Consider the following 21,866-nt stretch of genomic DNA (forward strand, 5'->3'; position numbering starts at 1 on the left):
CCTCCCTTACCTCTGCTTTGGGATTCTACCCAAGTGTAAGGACTGCAGCAATGTGAGATGAAGAACATAGTACAGTTTTGTACCTACCATAAATGTAGATGTTCGAAGATCCACATTGCTGCAGTCCAATTTACCCTCCCTCCTTCCCCTCTTTAGTTAGAGGTGGTTGTGTGGGTTGGGTTGTAAATATTATGTATATTGTATATATTGTACATATAATTAGTGCAAGGGTGGTTGGTTGTTTGTTTGCTGTCTTTTGGTTTTGACCTTTATTTTTAGGGTCTTCTGACATCTGTGGCAAGAAAAGACTGAGGATATGACGTCGGTCATGCGCATTTGTACCCTGACGTCCTGATGTCAGTCAAATGCGCCTTGACCGACGTCAGCCTTATACTTTGATATTCGGGCCGACCGAGGACAGCGGACTACCCAAGTGTAAGGACTGCAGCAATGTGGATCTTCGAACATCTACATTTATGGTAGGTACAAAACTGTACTTTTCAGAGCTACAGGCCCTCATGGCTGTAGAGCCTTTTATCATATTTTACCCAGACAGGGTCTCTGAGGACAAATCCTACTTTTATGCCTAAGGTGGTTTCCAGTGTGGCTCTTAACCAAGCTATTCATCTGCCAACTTTTTATCCAAATCCGCAGAACAAAGGGGAGAGAATTCTGCATTCCTTGGACGTACACAGACAGCTAAGATTCTATTTGAGCAGGACAAAAGCTCTAAGAAAAACTGAGCAATTACTAGTGTCATATGCTGCAGGATCAGAAGGAAAGGCTATCTCAAAGCATCCAATTTTAAAGTGGATAAGCCACTGCATCCATTTCTGCTACTCATACCATGGTAAACCTGTGCCCAAGGGCATTAGGTCTCATTCCACCAGAACTGCAGCTACTTCAGCAGCCTTTTTCAGAGGACTACCAACCAAAGACATTCTAGAGGTTGCTACTTGGAGTTCTGTTCACATCTTTACAAAGCATTACCATTTGCCTCTCTGCTCTAAGTCCAGGGCAGGCTTTGCCACTGCAGTGCTGCAGGGCCTTATAGCCACACCTAATGCTGTTTAGCTCCAGCCTCCCAACCATAGCTTTGGGATTCTACCCAAATATAATGACTGCAACAGTGAAACACGAAGAACATAGTACAGTTGTGTACACTTACCATAAATGTAGATGTTCGTGTGTATTCACTGTTACAGTCCAGGTTACCCTCCCGCCATCCCCCTTTCATTCTAGAGTTTATCTTTCCTTCTGTATCTCCTACAGCCTATGTTGTGTATTTGCTTGTAGATGAAGGTAAAGTTTATACTGATGCATGTATATAGATATTTTTATATAATATTGCTACCTTTTTGGGGGCACCTGACATCGGGGGCAAGAAAAACAAAAAAAAAATGGTGTTGGCTGCATGTTTTATACACCTGACATCATGGAAGAGGAGACAGCAACCGACGCAGGACCCAAGACTTTGTTATTCGGGCCGACTGAGGGCAACCTGTCAGCAGATTACCCAAATGTAATGACTGCAACAGTGAATACACTCGAACATCTACATTTATGGTAAGTGTACACAACTGTACTTTTCTTTGTCATAGACCGTGTTCCACCAAGTGATAGGGGAGGTGATGACAAGCTTTTGGTGGAAAATAAAGAACTTAGGTGGCAGCTTAGGCTTAATGCCACACATCCACTCGGTTTAAATGAGGGTATCTCATTTATTTCAGTATTGAAACAAAGGGCCAATGTTATTTTGTGATTTTTTTTTTTTTTTATATAAAAATTGTTTTTACAATTTTCTACGGGGTTTATATTAATATATGACCTGCGTCATGAATTTTATGTTATCCACATATGTAGAACAAGATTTGTTTTTAAAAAGGGTTATCAAATGAATTTATGTAATGACAACACAGCTTTTTAGACAATTACAGGTACCATTTTATTGTATGTTTTGCATTTACATATTTAACGATATTTAAATTTTTACCTTCTGGATTGGTTAATGCATTGATTGATGTTACTATATAAATGGTTAGATTTGTATTACACAATGACTCTGATGAAGCCTAACTATTGGCAAAAGCGCTTATTCATTGGAACATTGTGTGTGAAGAATAAAGCCGGAGTGCCTTCAGCTGGTTGTTGGGATTATTTGTTTTTATTCCTAGTAAACGCATATGAACACTACCTTCTCTGAGAACTTTTTGAGTTTTCTAAAGGCAGACTTGGTTACATCTTTGGTATCCTTATCCCTTGTATCTGTTCGGTTAAGACTACCTTTGAAGTGTATGTAAGAGTAGATGTCTAGCAGGTATTAAATGTGGTATATAGGTTCATAGGTAAGTACTAGGCTATCTGCCCATGGGCATTTATAAACCTAGCCACAGAGTGATGGTTTTCGCCTCCCCATTAGATTAGTAACCTGGGCCTCTGTCAACAGGGCTCCTGAAGTGATCCCAGGGTAGAACTTATGATTACCCATCCACTCATCATGATTTCTCTTGAAGAGGGTCAGAGAGGAGCTCTGTCGAATATGGATTGGGATTCTATTCCAGAGTGAGGGGAGTCGCTGGGACAGGAATCTATCCCACCAGCTTGTCCTGTTTATTGTTGTACATAGGTTCAAGTCGCTAGAATGAGTGGTTCTGAGGGATCTCATTTTTTTGAGGTGAAGTATGTCCATTAGTTCAGGGTTTGACATGGCCCTATAGGTCAGGCATAGGTCACCTCTGAGCAGATGGTAAGCGACTGAGAAGAGCTGGAGCTTTTTTAGTCGTGCTTCATAGGGTAATTGTTTAAGGCACTTAATCCTCTTAGTGAGGTACTTCTGTGGTCTTTCTAGTTGTTGCAGGTACATCCCAAATGGGGCATTGTACTCTATTATGGGCCTAATGAATGAGGAGTAAAGGGGCACAGTCACCTCCTTGGATCTAGATGAGAAACCCTTTGTGATCAGGTGTGCCACATAGAAGGATTTATTAGAGTGGATTTTGGATTGATTAGAGTGGTTTTTGGATTGTAGTCTTTAAGTTTGTTTAGCCCATACATTTATTCTTTTGGTAAACATAGATTTGTGGAGTAGTTGGAGTTATCTGGTACAGTTCACACCAGTGGGATGTCATCAAACACCATCTGTATTTCCAGTGTGTGTTGAACTTCTAGTGTGACTCATTAAAGATAATGGCAATATCAGATGATCACAAACAAAGGAAACACTTCATGGAGATGGTGATATGCTGTCAGTGGTGGACCTTTGAGAGCTGCTAATACGGAGTTTTTATGTGTGTGTATGTTTAGGGGGGTGGGAGGGTCCTTGGCAATTATCTAGCTTTACAACAAGTTATGAATACATAAATAGCAAATAAAAAATAGTGGCTAACCAATATAACCCAGAATTTTAAAAAGGGAAAGTTGCATTTCATTGTTTCTTGCTAAGCTCATGTTTTTGGTGAATTTAATAAGGGTTCGGTCTCATTGAGACCTCTCTTATTTGGAAGAGCTAGTAGCTCCCTTCACTGTTTAAAAGAAGTCTGCACAATACATTAGAGGTTCTTTCCTAAAGTATTAGTTAATGCCCAAGATATTTGGTCTGGTACAAGCAATACTGTAATCCTGGAGAGCCCACAACACTTTTTGGGGTCTGGGGTAGTATTAAGAAGACATAGGGTTTAGGGAACAACAAACTCAAGTAGCCTTGGGTTTTGCTTAAGCCATAGTTAACAAAGAAGAACTGTACCTTCCTGACACTAAGCTGCTGTAATTAAGAATCTTTCTTGCTTTGGATTGTTAAAGAAAGCAGTATTGTCTGCCCTGATTCTAAAAATGGGATTTAATTAAAAGATCCATGTGACCTAGTTAAGAACATGAAAACTGGTTATGTCCCTGGAATAGTGCATGAATGCAGTTTAAAAAAAAAAAAAAGGTGGGTTCCAAAAGACGTAAGGTTCTTTGTCTATGGGAGAGTTTGTATAATGGTCGAGTTGTTTACATTACAGACACAAGGTACACGGTTTAAGTCCCTCCTTTGAAAGGGAAATAGACTAAGCTTAAAAATGGCCCACAAGGGCAGCTAACCTAGTACTTTCCGTTGAACCTATATCCAGAGGATTTCCTTGGAATCTGACAGTCCACGGAAGTGACAAATTAAGGAATGTGACTTTAGCAGGGTACATCACAAGAGAGAGCAGAGGATGTATTATACAACTATACATATATGTAAATGATTGTCATATCTGATAGCATTTGTATTGCAAACTGTAAGATTCATTTGAAAACTTCTTATATGAATACATTTTTAAAAAGGTATTAAAGTTTCATTTTGCAGAGAACCATAAATCTAGTCCACCTATATAGTTTAATATTTTTATATCTAGCACTATAGGTGTATGATGTCAACAAATCCATCAGCTCCTGTAGTAACTTTCTCACGAGGGCATTTTGCCAAAGCCCGTCAACCACTGTCATGGACTTTGCCATCACATGTCTCAATCCTTAGGCCATACCACCTCACTGTAAGTGTAGAACATTCTATCCAACAGTGTCAGTAAAATATGACAGAGTTTCCAGTTGCACTGTGTACATTTTTTTTACCTTGCTGTATTTTTTAATATGGTGTTGTGCTAGAAATACTTCCATATAACTAGTTTTAAAGATGATGAAGATGAGACTTGATAAACTCTTATTTTGTCTGGTACTCAGAAACCACAGTCTTCAACAGCTGTTCAGAGTAATTACTTGTTATAGCAGTCATTGTCTTGTGTTCACCCAGAACTTGTGGTAGTCTTTGTAGAAGATTGCTTGCAAATGCTGCATTTACTCAAGTTCTGCTAATCAGAGCATCACAGATGGTAATGTGCTTTTTAACGCAGTTCTCTTGTACACATTTGATAAATGGATTTTGGCCTTGCTTTCACCATCGATTAACCACTGTGCTGCCTTTTTCTAAGTTTGCATACGTCATAAGTTCTGATTGCACAGACATTTGAATTGGATAGTCACATATGTTAGGAACAGGTTATTTTTATTAGTCGTAGATTTTGAAAATGTATATCCTATTCTTTTATTGACTTTAAACATACGTTTCTGGAGCAGGCACTGAGCTTTAATTTTTTTTCCTTCTTAGACCAGTTTACTGTCTGCAAATGCTGCTCGAGATGAAACTGCTCGCTTGGAAGAGAGGAGGGGAATAATTGAATTCCATGTTATTGGAAACTCTTTATCTCAGAAGTCAAACAAAAAGATTTTGATGTGGTTGGTTGGACTGCAGAATGTTTTCTCTCATCAACTTCCAAGAATGCCAAAAGAATACATCACTCGTCTTGTTTTTGATCCGTACGTAGCCAGTTACTGTTATCCTCTCTTTACAGATTGTCATTTGTGCTCAGTGTAGAAATAGTCTATAGCCTGTTTCCCCAAAGTCATTACTACTTTGACAGTTTATCTCTTTCTTTCTAATGGGAACTAACACATGAATGCACTGCTCTATTCTTTGCCATCAAGGATTTTATATACATTTAGTAAACCTTGACCCAAGAGTCGTAATTAGACATTCAAATGCTATGAGGCATAGATACTTGGCTAAACAGCAGGTTGGGTAGCAAGACATGTATTAGTGAAGTTGTTAGTCAGGTTTAGAACAAGAGCACAGCCAGTGAGATGTGAGGTATTTTATTAGTTCTCTTTTAAATAGGGGTAGGGAGGTTTCCTTGGTAACGGTAGTAGGGAGTAGATTCCAGATTTTACCGGTTGAATTGGCAAATATAGCATCGCCTGCAGAGTTGTTGGATTTTTGGGTCAGTATCATTAATCAGCTGAGCGTAATGGCCTGGGGGCACTATGAGGGGTGAAAATATTTTTGAGGGCAGGGGTGTTATCAGGTTGATGGAGTATTTTATGCGCTACTATAAGCTGGTTGAAATGTAGAAGGGTAGGATACTCTAGCCATCCCAGTGCATTGAGGTTCTGGCAATGGTGGGTCCTAAAAGCCATGCCAGTAGCGAATCTGGCTATATGATTATAACATCCTGATAATTTGTTGAGATCGGTTTTGGATAGGTTGATGAGTACAGGGGAGGCCATACATAAGGGTAGAGAGGAGGTGTGATCTTGCAATAGCTACCCTAGCTAGGGTGGTGAGGAAAGGTTTGGCTCTGTACAGGGAGCCAAGTTTTTTGTTGATGGACTTAATAGTGTGATTGACATGTTTATCAAATTTAAGGTTGTTGTCTATTATTACTCCTAGAAGCTTTGTGTGGTCATCAGGGGAGATAATGGTGTCATTGCTAGATTTGATGTTGAAGGAAGGAGGAGAAATTCTATGGTTAGGGGAGAAAAGAAGTAGCTTGGTTTTGTTAGGATTTAGAAGCAGGAGGCGATTAGCTAGCCATGTTTCTGCCATGCTGAAAGTGGTCTGGGTGAGGGTTAGAAGTTGTGTAGGAGAGGAGGCGGAGCTAATTAGCGTTGAGTTGTCTGCATATTGGATGCAGGTGGCTCTTGTGATGGTGGTGTGCAGATCGTTGATAAAGATAGAGAAAAGAAGGGGACCAAGTACTGACCCTTGTGGGATACCTTGGGTTAGAGGAAGTTGGGATGATAGCTTGCGCTGCCATAAGACAGCTTGCTGTCTACCGTTTAGGTAGGAGTGAAACCGTTGCATTGCATGTTGGTCTAAACAGATGGTTTCTAGGGTATTGAGCAGTAGCTGATGGTTGACCATATCGAAAGCTTTTGAGAGATCTAGGAATAGTGCTGAAGATAGTTTGTTGTTAAGATGAAGATTGATGACATTAGAGAAAGATAGCAGAGCGTGGTGGTACTATGGAATGTTCTAAAGCCATGCTGAGAGTCAACGAGCTTTCCGTTTTGAATAAGAAAGTGTATGATTTGTTTGTGTATGCATCTTTCCATGATTATAGCTAGTGGTGAAAGAATGGCTATAGGTCTAAAGTTAGATAATTCTGTGGAACTTCCTCCTTTATGGAGAGGTATAACGTGATATTTTCCATATTGCTGGGATGGATCCTTCTGAGATGGATCTGTTGATCAGAAGAGAAATGGGAAGTGGTATGGCATCAGCTGCTTTTTGAAGATATTCAACTGTGAGGTGGTTGGCAGCTAGTGTAGTAGGTTTTAGCTTTTTGAGTAAGGTCCGGATCAGGTTGGTAGGTTCGGATTGAAAGGTAAAAGTGGGTTGGGTGTTGGGTGGATCAGGGCTAGATGTGCCAGAGTTGGTGTTTGTGTCCAATGGAGTGAGATGGGTAGCTAGAGACTGGATAGTTTCAGTAAAGAAGGAGTTGAAACTGTTTGCCATTTCTACAGGAGATTTATCAAGGGCAGCTGATGGAGTAGGAGTGGCAGAATGGCCTGGGTGGAGAAGATTGTTAATACAAGCCCAGAACTTTTGAGGTTTTAGCTGATATTTTTGTTGTAGGAGGGTGTAGCGATTTTTTTTGTCTAGAATGACAGATATTTTGGTCTGGTTCCTTAGCTGCCTGTATCTTACTTGATGGATAGGGGCTTTGGTAACATGCCACCTGGCCCAGCCGTTGTTTCTTAGTTTAATTTTGTTTTTTGTTTCTTTAGATACCACAGTGCAACTGTGCGGATGGTATGGATAGGAGCATGATGGTTAAAGATAGCCAGAAATCTGTTATTGAAGTACTCAACTGCTTCTTGAAATGGGAGTCGTTTCAAGACATTCCAATTACATGCTTTGAGTTCATTTCATTTCATTCATTCACTTCATTTTGGAAGTTGTCAAGGTTAAAGTTCCTGACATTTCTTATAGTTTTGTAGGTGGGCTGGTTGGGAATGTCTGCTTTGAGCCTAATAATATAGGTAAGGCAGTGATCACTTAGAGCATCATCGAGTAATGTACCTGACTTGTACTTTTGGGGGTGGCTGTTAATAAGTATCCAATCAAGGATACTATCTTTGACTCTATTTTTGCTAAGTCTGGTGGGGGTGGCAATGATCTGAGTAAACCTGTGGAGGGAGCTTCAGAGGAACAGATGTTCCAATCATTCCCCCAAGACAATGGTTTCCTGGGGATAGTTGGAAGCTAGCCAATGTAAGATATTTTCTAGAGTATTATCATTCTTGCCGGGTGGAATATAAATGCAGACATTGTATCTGCATTTATTTTTGTTTATTAGTTTGGTGAAGAGAATTTCTGCATTGCCAAACTGAGGTGGCTGTTTGGTGTCAATTGTTATTGTTAGGGTAGACTTGTATAGTACAGCTACCCCGCCACCTTTCCTGGAGATCTGGTCCAGTATAAGGATGTTGTACTGTGGGGGGGTTATTTTGTTATCTTTGGTTATTGGTTTATTTGAGGCAGAGGATATCAGGGGAGTGAACAGCTAAGAGTCCATGTAGGCTATGGATCTTGTTGTTTAGGCTTCTGATGAGATGTCAGACCAGAAATGAGTTTGGGAGATGACAGACCAGAAATGAGTTTGGAAGTCTATCAATCTGGGTAGTACACATTGGGTTGTTAGATGGTGTGCTTGGGTCTACTGTTGTGGATGGGCCAGGGTTGGGGTGGATGTCTCCATCCTTCATAAGATTAATTTTTAAGTTGCTTATGAGTCTTAAAATTTTGTTTATGATTTTGTCATAGCTTTTGGTTTTTAAGCTAATGTAGCAGTATTTAGTCAGGTGATGGTAATTGGGTGGCGAGGAATTAGGAGAGGGAGAGGTTATGCTGTGGATAAACTTATTAAATTCAGGGTTGGTGTCTGAGAGTTTGGGTAGTGGATTTCAAGATGCTGTACATATTCATAGGAACTTAGCTGATAAGGAATGAGTAGGAGGGGTACTAAAGTAGCAGCATTAGTGTTTTAGCTGTAGTCATAGTAAATTACTAGGGTAGGGTATGTATCAAGTGTATGAGGTGGATAAAAGATTAGAGAGAATAGAATAGCTATGGGTGGGTTAATATGGATAGTGGGGTGGATAGAGAGTGTATTATTGTGCTAGGAGTTTGCTAGGTTCTAGGAGCACGTGTAGTTGGTTAGCTAATTAAGGGGCGTGCTAGTGGTACTGTAAACGTAGTACTACTGGGGAGGGTGGGATATGGGGGCAGGGTGGGGCACGGAGTAGGGCTAAACCAGTAAAGCAGATGCCTAGAGGCAGCATGTGCAAGTATGAGTTACAAGCACACTTTTTTTTTCTTTTTATATGCCCAATACTCTGTTCCTAAGCCCTACTGTTAAATGAGTTACAAGCACACGTTTTTGTTTCTTTTATATGCCCAATACTCTTTTCCTAGTCCCTATTGTTAAAAACTACACAGTTCCCTGCCTGCTTCTCAGTTTACAGTGCAGAGAGCCCGTTTTCCAATTCCCTTTTGTAGCACGCTTGTTTCACTTAGATTATTGAGAAATGCACTATTTGGAGGTGCCGAGCACATGACTTTCTTCTATTGAACAGTAGAAAGCACGCTATTTTTACCTTAATTGGAGAAGAAAGAAGGCTACAGGAAAGTCTAACCCTTCCAACCTAATGCTTATCAGCATAAGCAGATTGCAAGCAGGAGTTATGGGGACATTCACCAGTGCTTTTTTGGACCCAGTTTTGTAGGTTTATAGGTGGCAAGGTATTTTAGTGGATATTGACCTTATTAAAACAAGTTCCATGGTGGGGAAAGTCTTCCTTACTTGTTGTTATTCCCAGAATGACCCTATATGCTTTTACAAACCTTTCAGGGGGAGGTGAGGTAGGAACACCTCAACCAACTGGGACCTGATGCACTGGTCAACAATCTGGGGATGGGGTTGGGAACTTAACTGCAGGCCCCTGATGGCTGCCTCTCTGTTGATGTCTGAGGTTGGGAGGGCTGATTTGCATCAACAGTGATGGAGAAATAGCATTACCAAAAAAAAAAAAAACAGACTGTATTATATTGATCTGACCTAAACTGGCCATTAACATCCTTGCATGTTCATATGTTTGAAAATGTTTAATATATACTCTTACTTTCCATGATGATTATGTCTGAAAGTTCATAGGTTCATAGGTTCATAGGTTCATACTAGGCTATCTGCCCGAGGGCATTTACAAGCCTAGCCCATCGTTTTGTGGCTTACGCCACCCCTTAAGTATGGGGAACTATACCCATTATTTTGCTGTGCCTCTGTCGAGCAGTGACACTGAGGTAATCCCTGGGGTATATTTGCGATCTCCCATCCATTGGTCAAGATTTCTCTTGAACAAGGCCAGCGAGGTGCTCTGCCTCACATATACCGGGATTTTGTTCCACAGCATAGGAGTCTTTGGGTGATGAATCTATCCCTCCAGCACGTCCTATTAATAGCCGTGTCGAGGTTTAAGTCTCCCGCCCTTGTGGCTCTGGTGGATCTAGATTTTTTGAGGTGAAGCATATTCATCAAATCTGGGTTTGACATGGCCTTGTATGTTAGGCAAAGGTCACCTCTGAGCAAGCGGTAAGCGACTGAATAGAGCTGGAGTTCTTTCAGTCGGGCAGCATAGGACAGATTTTTGAGACCCTTTATCCTTTTGGTGAGGAACTTTTGTGGTCTCTCCAGCTGCTGCAAGTGTCGGGTCAGATACATTCCGAATTGGGCATTGTACTCAATCATTGGTCTGATGAGTGATGAGTAAAGGGAGACCATGACCTCCCTATCAGACAAGTGTGAATTATTTTTGTATTAAATTACCTTTTGAAATATTCTCTTTGATAATATCAGTTATGGCTAAATTTTGTTTTATACTGTTGTGAAAGTATCTGAGTTTTTATTGCGCATCCTGATTGTGTCCATCGTTTTAGAAATAAAGACTGGTTATATTTAGTTTGTTTCTGACAGCTTGAGTGCTTAACAGCAAGGAGTTAATGTGCGTTTTTGTTGTTTTATTTATTTATTTATTTATTTTTAAGCATGGGTGAGCAATAAGGTATAGTTTCAGAGCTGCCCTTAATAGTGGTAGAATACTATGTTGTTAAAAAAAAACCTTCTTGAGGTGAAACTGTCTTCCACATATATTCCTATCACTGTGTTTACTTTCAGCCATTTTGTCATCACAGTAATTTGTCAGAATTAGTTTATTGTTAGTTGTAAATTTAAATCCTAGTAGTTCACAGTAGTAAATATTAGGAATTGTGCAATTAAAGTGCTGTTTCCCTCGTTTTGCTTTTTGTTTACCGGATAAGTGAACTACCAAACCTCTATTGAAGGATAAGTTAGGACACATTTTTCATATAGTGTTTTTTGGGAGTACTTCTGTTCATCAGATTGCCTTACATGGAACAGTTTCATTGATTGAATTATTCATCATTTAAGATATTATTGATTTCTGCTGTACTTGAGTATTTTACTTGACCACATCCTTTTGTTAAGTTTTCTTACTCTGTTCACGGTCATGCAGCTGTGGAAGTATTTTTTTTAACTTTATTATTGATTTTTGGTTCTTGTAGCTCATTAGTTCAAAAATATATTTTTTTAAATTAATACAATGTATACGCCAAAAGGAAGATATCCATCATCCCTCCCTTTACCACCAGGTATGAAAAAAATGAATCCTCCAAAATTTTCAACTCTTATTTTCACATTACATGTAATAATTTACATACTTTAACAAATATTCATGGGAAAATCTTCATTCATACCTATTTCTTTATTTCAAAACTGCAAGACTTTCTAACTGCAAGACTTTCTCTTTGTTGCAAAAGTTGCAATCGGTCAGCATCCTTAAATAGTGGAAGTTAGAGAGTTTTCTTTTCCTCCATGGTGAAATATGGGAACAGTCTCACCATACATTTTTCCATTTCCCCTCCTTCAGCCATGCCAGCAGTCCTTATTTTGATGTAGTCAACCTATTAGTTCTGGTATTAGCCCATATAGTATTTTTTTTTTTTTTTTTTGGAGGGCTCTGTTTCTGTATGACTTAATTAAATAATGGCATTGGTTCCATAGCTTTAAGAACCTCTATAAGGTAGTTATTCATTTAACTTCCACATTCCATTTTGCTATAATTACTTGCAGGTTATGCATTTCTGAATGTTGAATAGTATTATACAGTCTTACCAAAATGTTAATATCAACCTTTGGGAATTCAAAGTTGCAAATATCATAATTCTTTATCTATTAATGTGTGTAATGAGTAGTAATTTATAACATCTGTAAGTTAATCAAAAATTAAAAATTGCAAAATATATATTTCAGTCTCATAGTTTAGATCTGAGCCCCGCTTAAACATTTTGAGAAGACAGTGTAATGGAAGCTCAGACCAGGGACATTTCAGGTGGGGAAATAGTTATATTTTAAAGAAGGTTAAATTCATTTACGGTTTTTAAATGAAAATCTTATGATAAAAATTCAGTGCATCCCGCCTTGTAGAAAATAATACTTAACACATGTAATTTTATTACTTTTGAAAAAATGTGTCTTAATTGCTTACACAGATTTAAGAAAATGATAATAATTAGGGATCTGTAATATTATATCTACAATAGTTAGAAGAGCTTATTAATAATTTACAGGAAAGCCTAAGATTGCCTCCTCTCAAGTAATTTTTCATGCAGAGTACCTTGACCTTGTTGTATGATTGAAGTTCTGGGGAGGAGTAACATATCTTGAATAAAAATAACTGTGTAAGGTTTTCTTTCTTTTAAAAAGTTGAGCATCCCTGCAAAAGAAATATTTAAAGTAAGCCATTTTTTTTACAGCAGTTTCCATATATCTGTAAGTTTGCCTTAGTCGTGCCTCTGATCATATTGAAGTGAAAAAATCAGCCTAAGAATTTAATCTCATTGACTACATTTAGGTCTCCTTTGCTATCATATTTTTTGTTGATGTACACAGTCTTTGATTTAGCCTTATTGTTACAAAACCCAGAAAAGTGTTTTTATTTAAATTAATTTGTTACTAAAAATGATAAAATTTTCAATAATCAACATCTAATTGTTAGCATAAGCCAATGTTTTACAGGGAGTATGATTTATCATAAGAGGAATATTTGTATAATTTAATATACAGTTAATAGTTGGATTAATTGCCAACAGAAATATTATTGGTGAGAGAGTGCATTCCTGTCTAATGCCTGAATTTTGAAGCTCGAAATCAGGATCACTGTTATTTACAGTTAGAGTATACTTTGAAAAAATAAAGCTGTAATTAAATTATTGTTTCTAGTGCGTTGATATATTAAAAAATAACCTCTGTATAATGAATATTTTTGTACTACCAGTGAGCATAATGCCATATCCCTTTTCAAAATATTGTTTGACGGTAAAGAATAATAGTTTGCAAAATTTGTATTGAAGTAGTGATTGTTTTTCCAGGAATTAAACCAAATTGATAAGGTGAGATTTTTGTTAGTATCAGTTTTTATATTATGTGATTCACCACCCTGGAAATTATTTTATAATCATAGTTTAGTAATGATGTAAGACTGTAATTCTCTATTAAAGTTTTATCCTTTCCAGGCTTATAATTAGAATTGCCCTTGCAAAAGGAAAAGTGTCTGTCTCGTAAGAGAATGGACTTAGTAACTTGAATAAGTACGTAATGTGGAGTTCCGGAATATCTGCAAATGTTTTATAAAATTAGACTGGAAGATAATCTGGTTCTGGTTGGGGAGAGTTGCCCTCAAAAGAAAAAGAAAACATTTTTTAATTTCAGTAACAGATGTTGTTTCATAAGTCAACTCAAGTAATCTTTTTGCATTTATGTGAAAAAAAGTCCTCCATTCATCGTTGGTGTCAATATAATTTAGAATTATAAATATGCTTATAGTAAGATGAAGCTTTTTGAATGACTGTTTGGAGATCGGTAACTCTTTTACCTACTATATTTAATTTACCTGTAAAACTAGTTTTTGACTCTCTAACAAAATTCATCCTTAAAAAGGAGCCTTGAGTGTCAGCTTGTGTATATCTTGTCTGTTCTAGACTTAATATTTATTTTTCTGGTTCATGTAAATCATCAGCAAATTTATCCTTTCAGCCCATTATTGGACATATTTAACAAGATTTAATTGGTTGAGAATATCGAATATAAAAAGTTGCTTTATTAAGAGCTGTTCTACCTTTTCTGTTTATTTTTTTCTTTTGTTGTCAAATTAAGCAAAATACCTGCTATGTAAACTTTAAAAGATGGCCACACTTGAGAAAATGAACTTTTTTTTTTTTTTTTTTTCTACTCCCTTATTAGCCCAATAAAGATCAGTTGCCTCCTTAATTTCATAATTGGCTGAAAATATTTTCTTATTAATATAATTACTTCTGTTAAACAAACCCCTTACCTAGGCTGTACCTATTGTAATGGGTGAGTGGTCTGACAGACATCTTAGTGGAATTTTTATATACTCTAAACAGTGGACTATGTGTCGTGGTTTTATAAATGACTTGTAAAAAAGTATAACCACTTATTGATGTTTTGTCAGTAGTCCAGTAAAGAATGAACAGATAGAATCGGTCATATTGGATTTTTAAATTAATTCTTATCATGACTAGTTAAATCAATATCGAAAGCTCCAGCTAAAAGAATTATTGTAGTTGTTGTCTCAGACCCACAAAAAGTTGTAATTGTTTTGTGTATAAATCATAAATCCAGCTATAAAATCATAATTATCTTTTTCAATTTTTAACTTACACAGGTATTACATTGTTATCCATATACTGGACTTTTACCTGTAAACTGTCTAGTTGTAATACAGTTGCAACCCCTAACCAAAAAGACACGAGGAAACAGTCCAGAAATAAAACCAAATCTCAAAAAAAAGATTGGACCAAGGAAAGGACACCAGTAAAATCCTCCACTCTTTATTGGCACCACGAATAGCAAAATAGTTGCAACCCTTCTTGTCTTATCAACTGAATTGACATTTTTTCACACCCGCTTTGTTCAAAATATTCAAATTATTTTGTGCTAAATGAGTTTCTTGCAAAAGATGATGTCTAAACCACAGTGTTTCAAAAAGTTTAGTATATTTCCCCTTTTAGTAGAGTTATTAATTCCAAAATGTAAAAATTTCTTTTCATTTGCCATCCAGGCAACCCCACACAAAAAATTCCATAACAAATCTTCAGTTTTGTCTTGAAGATTCCCTGAGTAAATAATATGGCAAAATCCAACTTGGTTGCAGTTTCTTCCAAGCCTTAAAATGGAAATTTTAAAGTTAGATCTTTGTAATGTACATGAAGAGTTGCTGCAAAAAAGAATCTGGATGCAGTATTTTTTTGTCACAGTATTTCCTTTTATCTGCAGGTAATTTTTTTTCAGTTAGTAGAGCTTGAAGAAACTTAATAGGGTCATGATTTATTTTTTGGGGGGGGGGCGGGTAAGAAAATTGCTTATAGGTTCATAGGTTCATTGAAGGTTACTAGGCTAATGGCCCTAGAGCCTTACAAGCCTAGCCATATTTATCTTGAGTTGCCCCACTTGGCGGTTAGGTGAGAGAGGTAAGGGTCTATGGTACTTCTTAGCAACTTCCTTTGTCCAGGAGGGACATGGGTGCCTCCCCAGGAGTGAATTTGCAGTCACCCATCCATTGATCTAGGTTGCATTTGAAGACGGTCAGGGAGGGGCTGTGTTTCACTTGAATTGGAAGCTTGTTCCAGAGAAGTGGAAGTCTCTGGGAGATGTATCTCTCTTTCCAGTATGAGCTGTTCATGTCAGAGGCTAGGTTAAGATCCCTGGAGTGAGTGACCCTCGTGCATTTTGATTTACAAATGTGTAGCATTTTCATCAGGTCCACGTTAGAGACTGCCCTATATGCCAGGCACAGGTCACCTCTTAGCAACCTGTAGGAGACCGAATACAGTGAAAGGGCTTTCAGTCTTTCCATGCAGGACTTATTTTGTGTACCCTGTGATTTCTTGTTAAGAAACCTCTGTGGTCTCTCCAGTTTTGCAGGTGTTTGGTGATGTACATGCAAAAGGGAGCATTGTACTCAGTTATTGGTCTGAGGAGAGCTGAATGGAATTAATAAAATCCTTAGCTTTAGATGTGATGCCTTTACTTACAAGACTTGCTTCATAGAATGATTTCCTTACTACTGAGGATATGTTGGGGGGGGGGGGTCAAAGTTCAGGTTGCTATCAACCAGAGTACCCAGATCATGTACCACTGGTTCTACACTTGGGGGGGGGGGGGGGCTACTGTCTCTAATGTAATTAGTAAGGATGTCAGCTTTCCCAAAAGGAATAATAATGCATGTTTTTTCATTTAGCTTTAATCCATGGCTTTGGCACCAGTCATTTGTCTGCGTTAATCCTGTCTGCAGTATATTAACATTGTTGGGGGACTTTATGATTGTTCCCAATTTGCAATTCTCAGTGGACTTGGTCAACCTCAGACCTTCCAAGTTTGCCTGGACTTCTAAGAAATAAATTCCAAGCAGTAAGGGGTGCAGCATAGAACATTGTGGTACACCACTGGTGACTGGTCTTTTGCTAGAGGTGAAGTCACCCACATTGACAGTACGTGTCTGTCGGTGAGCCAGTTGGCTACCCATCTGGTAATGTAGTGGTTAATTCCCAATTGAGAGAATTTCTGTATAATATCAGAGTGTGGGATTGTGTCAAATGCCTTGGCTAGGTCAAGATAGGTGGTATGCACTGTCTTTCCCTAGTCCAAAGCCTTGGTGACTTTCTCAAATAAGTCAACCATGTTTAACACGCATGATCTACATTTAATGAATCCAAACTGGGTTGGCTCCAGACTTTGGAGATTACCTGTGTTTTTCTTAATAAGGTCCATAATGATTCTTTCCATGGCCTTGCAGATGAGGCTAGTCAAACTTATGGTCCTATAATTCCCAGGGTCAGTTGATGGTCCCCCTTTGTGCAGAGGGATTACTGTTGCTGTCCTCCATTCTGCCGGAATATAGCCAGTTCTCAGGATGTGGTTAAACAGGGATCTAAGTGGGTCTGCTAGGTCATGTTTTAAGTTGTTTAAAAGGCAACCTGGGATGTTGTCTGGTCCCATTGGTGCTGTGTTTTTGGCCTTGGAGTGCGCCAAGATGGCGTGCTGTTTTGAGATAATAGGCTGAGGAATGGTGGCAGGTATACATTTGGGGATGACTGGAGGGAACAGGGGTTAAGGTTTGCTCCAAATCTGTCAGCTAGCAGGTTAGCTATTACCTCCTTTTGAGTATTGGGTGGTGTCATCCACAACCAGTTCAGCGCATAGCTGGGTATTCCCTTTTAGATTTTTGGACCTAGGTAAAGAATGCTTTGTGATTATCCTTGCTTCATAATTAGCTTTGGAGGACTTGACAATCTCTAATGTGTTTGTTTAGGCAAGAGAGATTTCCTCCTGTTCTTGGACATTTGTTTCTTTCTCTTGTTGTATAGCCTGTTTATGCTAGGGGTCCACCAGGCTGGCTTGTTTTTTCGGCAAGGCCTGGTTTTAATCTGGTCAGGTACAGCCGATTCTGTACTTTACAACATAACTCTTCATTATTACAAGTCAATTTTAACTTCCTGTAGGCTGGCTGTATGTTCTGTAGGACATTGCAATGGGAAGAGAAGTTGAAGATGAAAAAAAAAACTTGAATGGTCTCTTCCAGAGGTTTGTTGATGTCTAGCTGGAGTGATAGTTCACTGATTCCTTGACCTTAACTCCAAATCAAGCATTTTATCTTTAAATTCAGGAGTTGTAGCATGGATTCTATTGTTTTCATCAGGAATAGCAGCCATTTATTGGAAAGATCTATTAAGTCTGACTCCAGCTTGTTTAGTTTTAATGTCTCTTCTTATTGCTCAACTAGCAGTTTGTTTAGTCTTGACTATTTCATCTGATATCCTTGATAGTACTTTATTGTTCAAAGAATCGAATTTCTCTAAAATAGATTGAACTCAGGCTGATATTCCTATGTTTTTTTTTTCGTTTTTTTTTAAAGCTGGTTGTTGTTTTTCTTTGCTTGTAAGTCCCCAGTAGACTTGGTAACATTTAAATTAACTGGAGATGTAACTGTTACCAGGAAAGAAATGTTGAAAGAGTTCTCAGTTTGTTTTTTCTCTAATTCTTCCTTCTGTCCAGTAAATGATGTTTCTCCACTTGCTGTTGTCACTATTGGCTATCTCAGTTTGTAATCCAGCAAATGCCTTTTCGCAAGATACTGTTAATATTTTACCTTAGACAAGATTTGCTCGCAGCATCTCATTAGATGGCTGAAATAATTCAGAGATATCAGATTCTAGTTCTAAATCTGGATGATACAACTACTTGACAGTCAGCAGTCTCTCTCAACGGCTGGAGATCTTCCTTCTATACCTTTGCTGTTGCTATAGTTGTTGCTTTTTGCTTCCCTTGTTGCATGGCATCACATTTTTTTTGGAAATGAATACAGATGAGATCAATAAACATATTGTAGCTGTCTGTAGGAAAAAAGTGAATTAGAAAATTCAAATTTTTAAATAAACTGCAGGAGCTAAATGAGTTTTGCTGTATATTCAAAATTGGCACAGCTCTCTGCGACACTTGTATGTGCCATCATGTTACTCTCCTACATGTTATCTGCAGCAGCTGTGGCTAGAGTAGCTATCTATCCCTTTCTTTTCCACACTCTCTAGAAATCAGAGCAATTGTCTCCTAGTCTGGAAAATGCTGTACAAAGTCTGGTATTCTGTTTTTAAAAACAGATTATCAGCGTTTGTTGATCTCCAATTTCCTCTTTGTTTTGATTTAAGATTGTTTCCAAGAGCAGGAGAAAAGGATGTTCTGTCTCCCCATGACATCACCAAATGAGCATGGTAGAGTGAGTGGAGAAAGTGGAGGAGGAGAATATAGGGTTAGGGGAAGTATGAAGGGTGTGGCTTGTGTGAAGGGGTGTGTCTTTGGTCCAGTTTCAGCCATAGTGAAAGCTATATCTAAGTAAGGGAGTTGTGAGGGAAAAAATTACTTGGCTTACTTGATTTGTAGGTATTTCTTTGTTTTACCTTCCTTCTGTTTTTAAATTTTATTTAGTTGTCCATGTGTTTGAGTGTTATGTAACCAGAATGTGGAAGTGTTTTTTTGTTCACTTTTTTTTTCTGGTTGTTTGTTTCATTACATGTGAAGTGAGAGGACTGAAGTTATGGTCTTTATGGTTGGATTTAGAGAATGTTAGTAAACGGAATGCCGTGATGAAGCTAGCCGCTCAAAAGCAAGCCCAATATAAAAAAAAAACAACGGCTTAGCAACACCAAAGGTTTTAATAAAATACAAAGCTTTCGGATAGCAGTCTTTCCTCAGTGCAATAACTCTAAATACTTTAAGAGTGTTGCCAGACAGGTTACTTGATAGTGGATGTTTACATACTTTGGGTGGAGTTTGTGATAAAAAAATAGAAGTGTTTTTTATTTGGTTAGTAGTTTCATTATTATGTTGATTGTGCAGTGGGATGTAAACTTGTATTGTTGGATAGATCTTCGGGTTGGCATTAAGTGATGAAGCATTGTAGTTTGTCATTAATTTTACTGATGGTATTTAACACTGAATTCCGTGATTTTGTTGGTCGATGTAGCTTATAGTTTGTTAGACGTAGATGGTGTATTTTGGATGTGTCGCTGTAGTTAGATTTTGTTTTTGGCATTGTATACATATTTATTGTATTGCCTAACAATTCTCTCTCTCTTTTTTTCACTCTTAGTTTTTTGTTCCCTTTGAGAAATCAGAGTGTGGATTGCTAATGAATACCATCTGATTCTTGACTTAGAATTCCTCTCTTATAACCTGGTGGTGGTTCAGAGACATATGTGTCTAATTTTTTGCTTTCATATTTGCTGTCTATTCTTTTTGGTTTTATTTACAACTTAACCAATGTGATTTATTTAATGGGAATCTGCATTTACTTCTTTCAGTTCTTTGCATTATGGAGCAAATCTAGTTATGATATTTAGATTTTGGCACTGTGGTCGTTGACATGCCAGTATTTTCCCCTGAAACTCTTGCTTTGTTTTATTTTATGTATTTTCTTCAAAAGGCCATCTCCATTAAACAGGAGTATTTTTTTCTGTAAAACAGCTATCACAAAAACAGTGATTTAAAACAAAAACCTGAGGCTACTTTCATAATCCTAAGGTTTGAAGTTAGTATTCTTATTGATCTGGATTTGACTACCAAGCCTGTTGTGGGCAAGGAGAGATCAGAGGCCAACTTGCCCTTCCTAGGGATTGGTGGGGTTGCCTGGTTGAACCAGTTTGGATTGGGGTGGTCTTCTGTGCCTGAAGAGAGTTATTTGGGTTTAGATTGGGAGAAAGAATGTGTGTAAACATATTTCTGCATTTTTCAGATGCTGTGTGTGTGTGTGTGAAAGGGAAAACCTTGTATTACCACTTATAACAACCCACGTCCATGTGGCTTTCACTCTTCCATCGACAGCAGGTCACAATTGGCCAGGATGAAATTAATATGCGAGTCATTAGGTGGTTGTGGCAGGATAGGTCAACAGCCTAGTTAGAGAAAGTGTATTAAAACTGAGAATAAATAAATAAATGCAATTCTTTAAATAAAATTAAACATCTTTTTTGTGTTTGCTAATAATGGTTTGCAATATTTTTTGTGTAATGCAGTTGTATGATGTGAAATAGCATCATGGCAAAACATCTGCTGACAGTAAATGGGCATTTCATGTAGATACAGACAAATAGCATGTCCAAGACATTGATACTTTTGTTTTGTGGTGTTTCACGTAGTAACCACAGAGCAGCCCATTTGCTGAGCTACTCGGGATTCATAATTACAGCTTCTCCAAAAACATTCCTAAATGACAAATGTGCCTAAGTAGACTAGTCACCTGAGGTGGTATACTTCTAAAATGGGGTACCTCAGCATCTCCTTCACAAAGCAAACGTACTTCTGATGCATCCTCACACCCACTTCACGGAGTGATATTGGTGTTCAGACTGTTTAATCTCAGGCATGCCCATTCCTTGTCAAATCTGTAACTCCCGTATCCCATGTCAGATGGCCGTGCATGTCAGTAGCCTCACAGTCTGCACTTAGCATACCATTATGCTGCATAACTAACACGTGGAAAGTCTTCCTGAAGGCTAACATAACCCTGCTCCAGAAACATAGTAAAGGCATAACCAATCATTTTGTAGTCTATGAGGGGTACATACGCCCCGTGTAGTATACCAGTTATTACTTCTTAATCCCATGAAGTATATTAACCCTAGTAAATGCATTGCGTATACCAATACCAGTTCTTCAGCAAAGCATTTTTCTCTGACCAAATCACTGAATCACATCTAATCACAATTATCTTTTAACAGAAGCAGACATTGTGCATGAAGATGTAGAGCTTCTAGTCACTGAGTTCACACAGCTTTATCTGTGAAAACAGATAGTACAGTTGTACAAATCATGTAAATGTATTTTTGCATTTCGCTCCATGGGGGGGGGGTAAAGCCCTGATTACAGTCCAGGTGACCCAAGTTTAATTAATGACTTGGGCACCTGACAGAGGTGGTGGGGAGAGGATGGATGGGGCGGAGCTGACTATGCACGGCCATGGTCCTGTCAGAAAAGGGACAGTGTGCACAACCCGAGGGAGACCTTACTGGACCACAACCTAATGGTTTCCTTCAACATAATGAAGTGGAATGGTGTACTCACCTGAAGAAGGCCTTGAGGGTTTCTGCTGTGATGTGACTTGCACCCACCCAAATCCTGTGACATGCTTAATCTGTTAGAAATTCCCTTATTGCCAGAATGCTGGCAAGGGCATAAAGCACCATCATGATTGTTTGAATGTGACTATCTCATCTGGACAGCTTTCACTGGTGAAATCCCCAGTTAAGAAAAGAAATAAAACAAAGTCTATTTTTCTTTTGTTTGGGGGGGGGGGTGCTTGATGGTTGGTAAGCGGAAGGAGCAAAAATCTCATAGGGAAAAAACTTGCAGATTTAC

General features: G+C 38.3%; 1 protein-coding gene across 2 annotated transcripts in view; it reads left to right on the forward strand.

The window, feature by feature from the left end:
- Positions 1-21,866, forward strand: part of KAT2A (lysine acetyltransferase 2A) — a 647,704-nt gene that overhangs the window by 491,057 nt on the left and 134,781 nt on the right. For both annotated transcript variants that reach the window (XM_044054728.1, XM_044054730.1), the window contains one exon: positions 5,129-5,337. In XM_044054728.1, coding sequence (XP_043910663.1) covers positions 5,129-5,337 — 209 coding nt within the window. The remainder of the gene's footprint in view (positions 1-5,128; positions 5,338-21,866) is intronic.

Source organism: Protopterus annectens, chromosome 13.part0 (genome assembly GCF_019279795.1).
Source record: "Protopterus annectens isolate FY-2018-M chromosome 13.part0, PAN1.0, whole genome shotgun sequence".
NCBI lineage: Eukaryota > Metazoa > Chordata > Ceratodontiformes > Protopteridae > Protopterus > Protopterus annectens.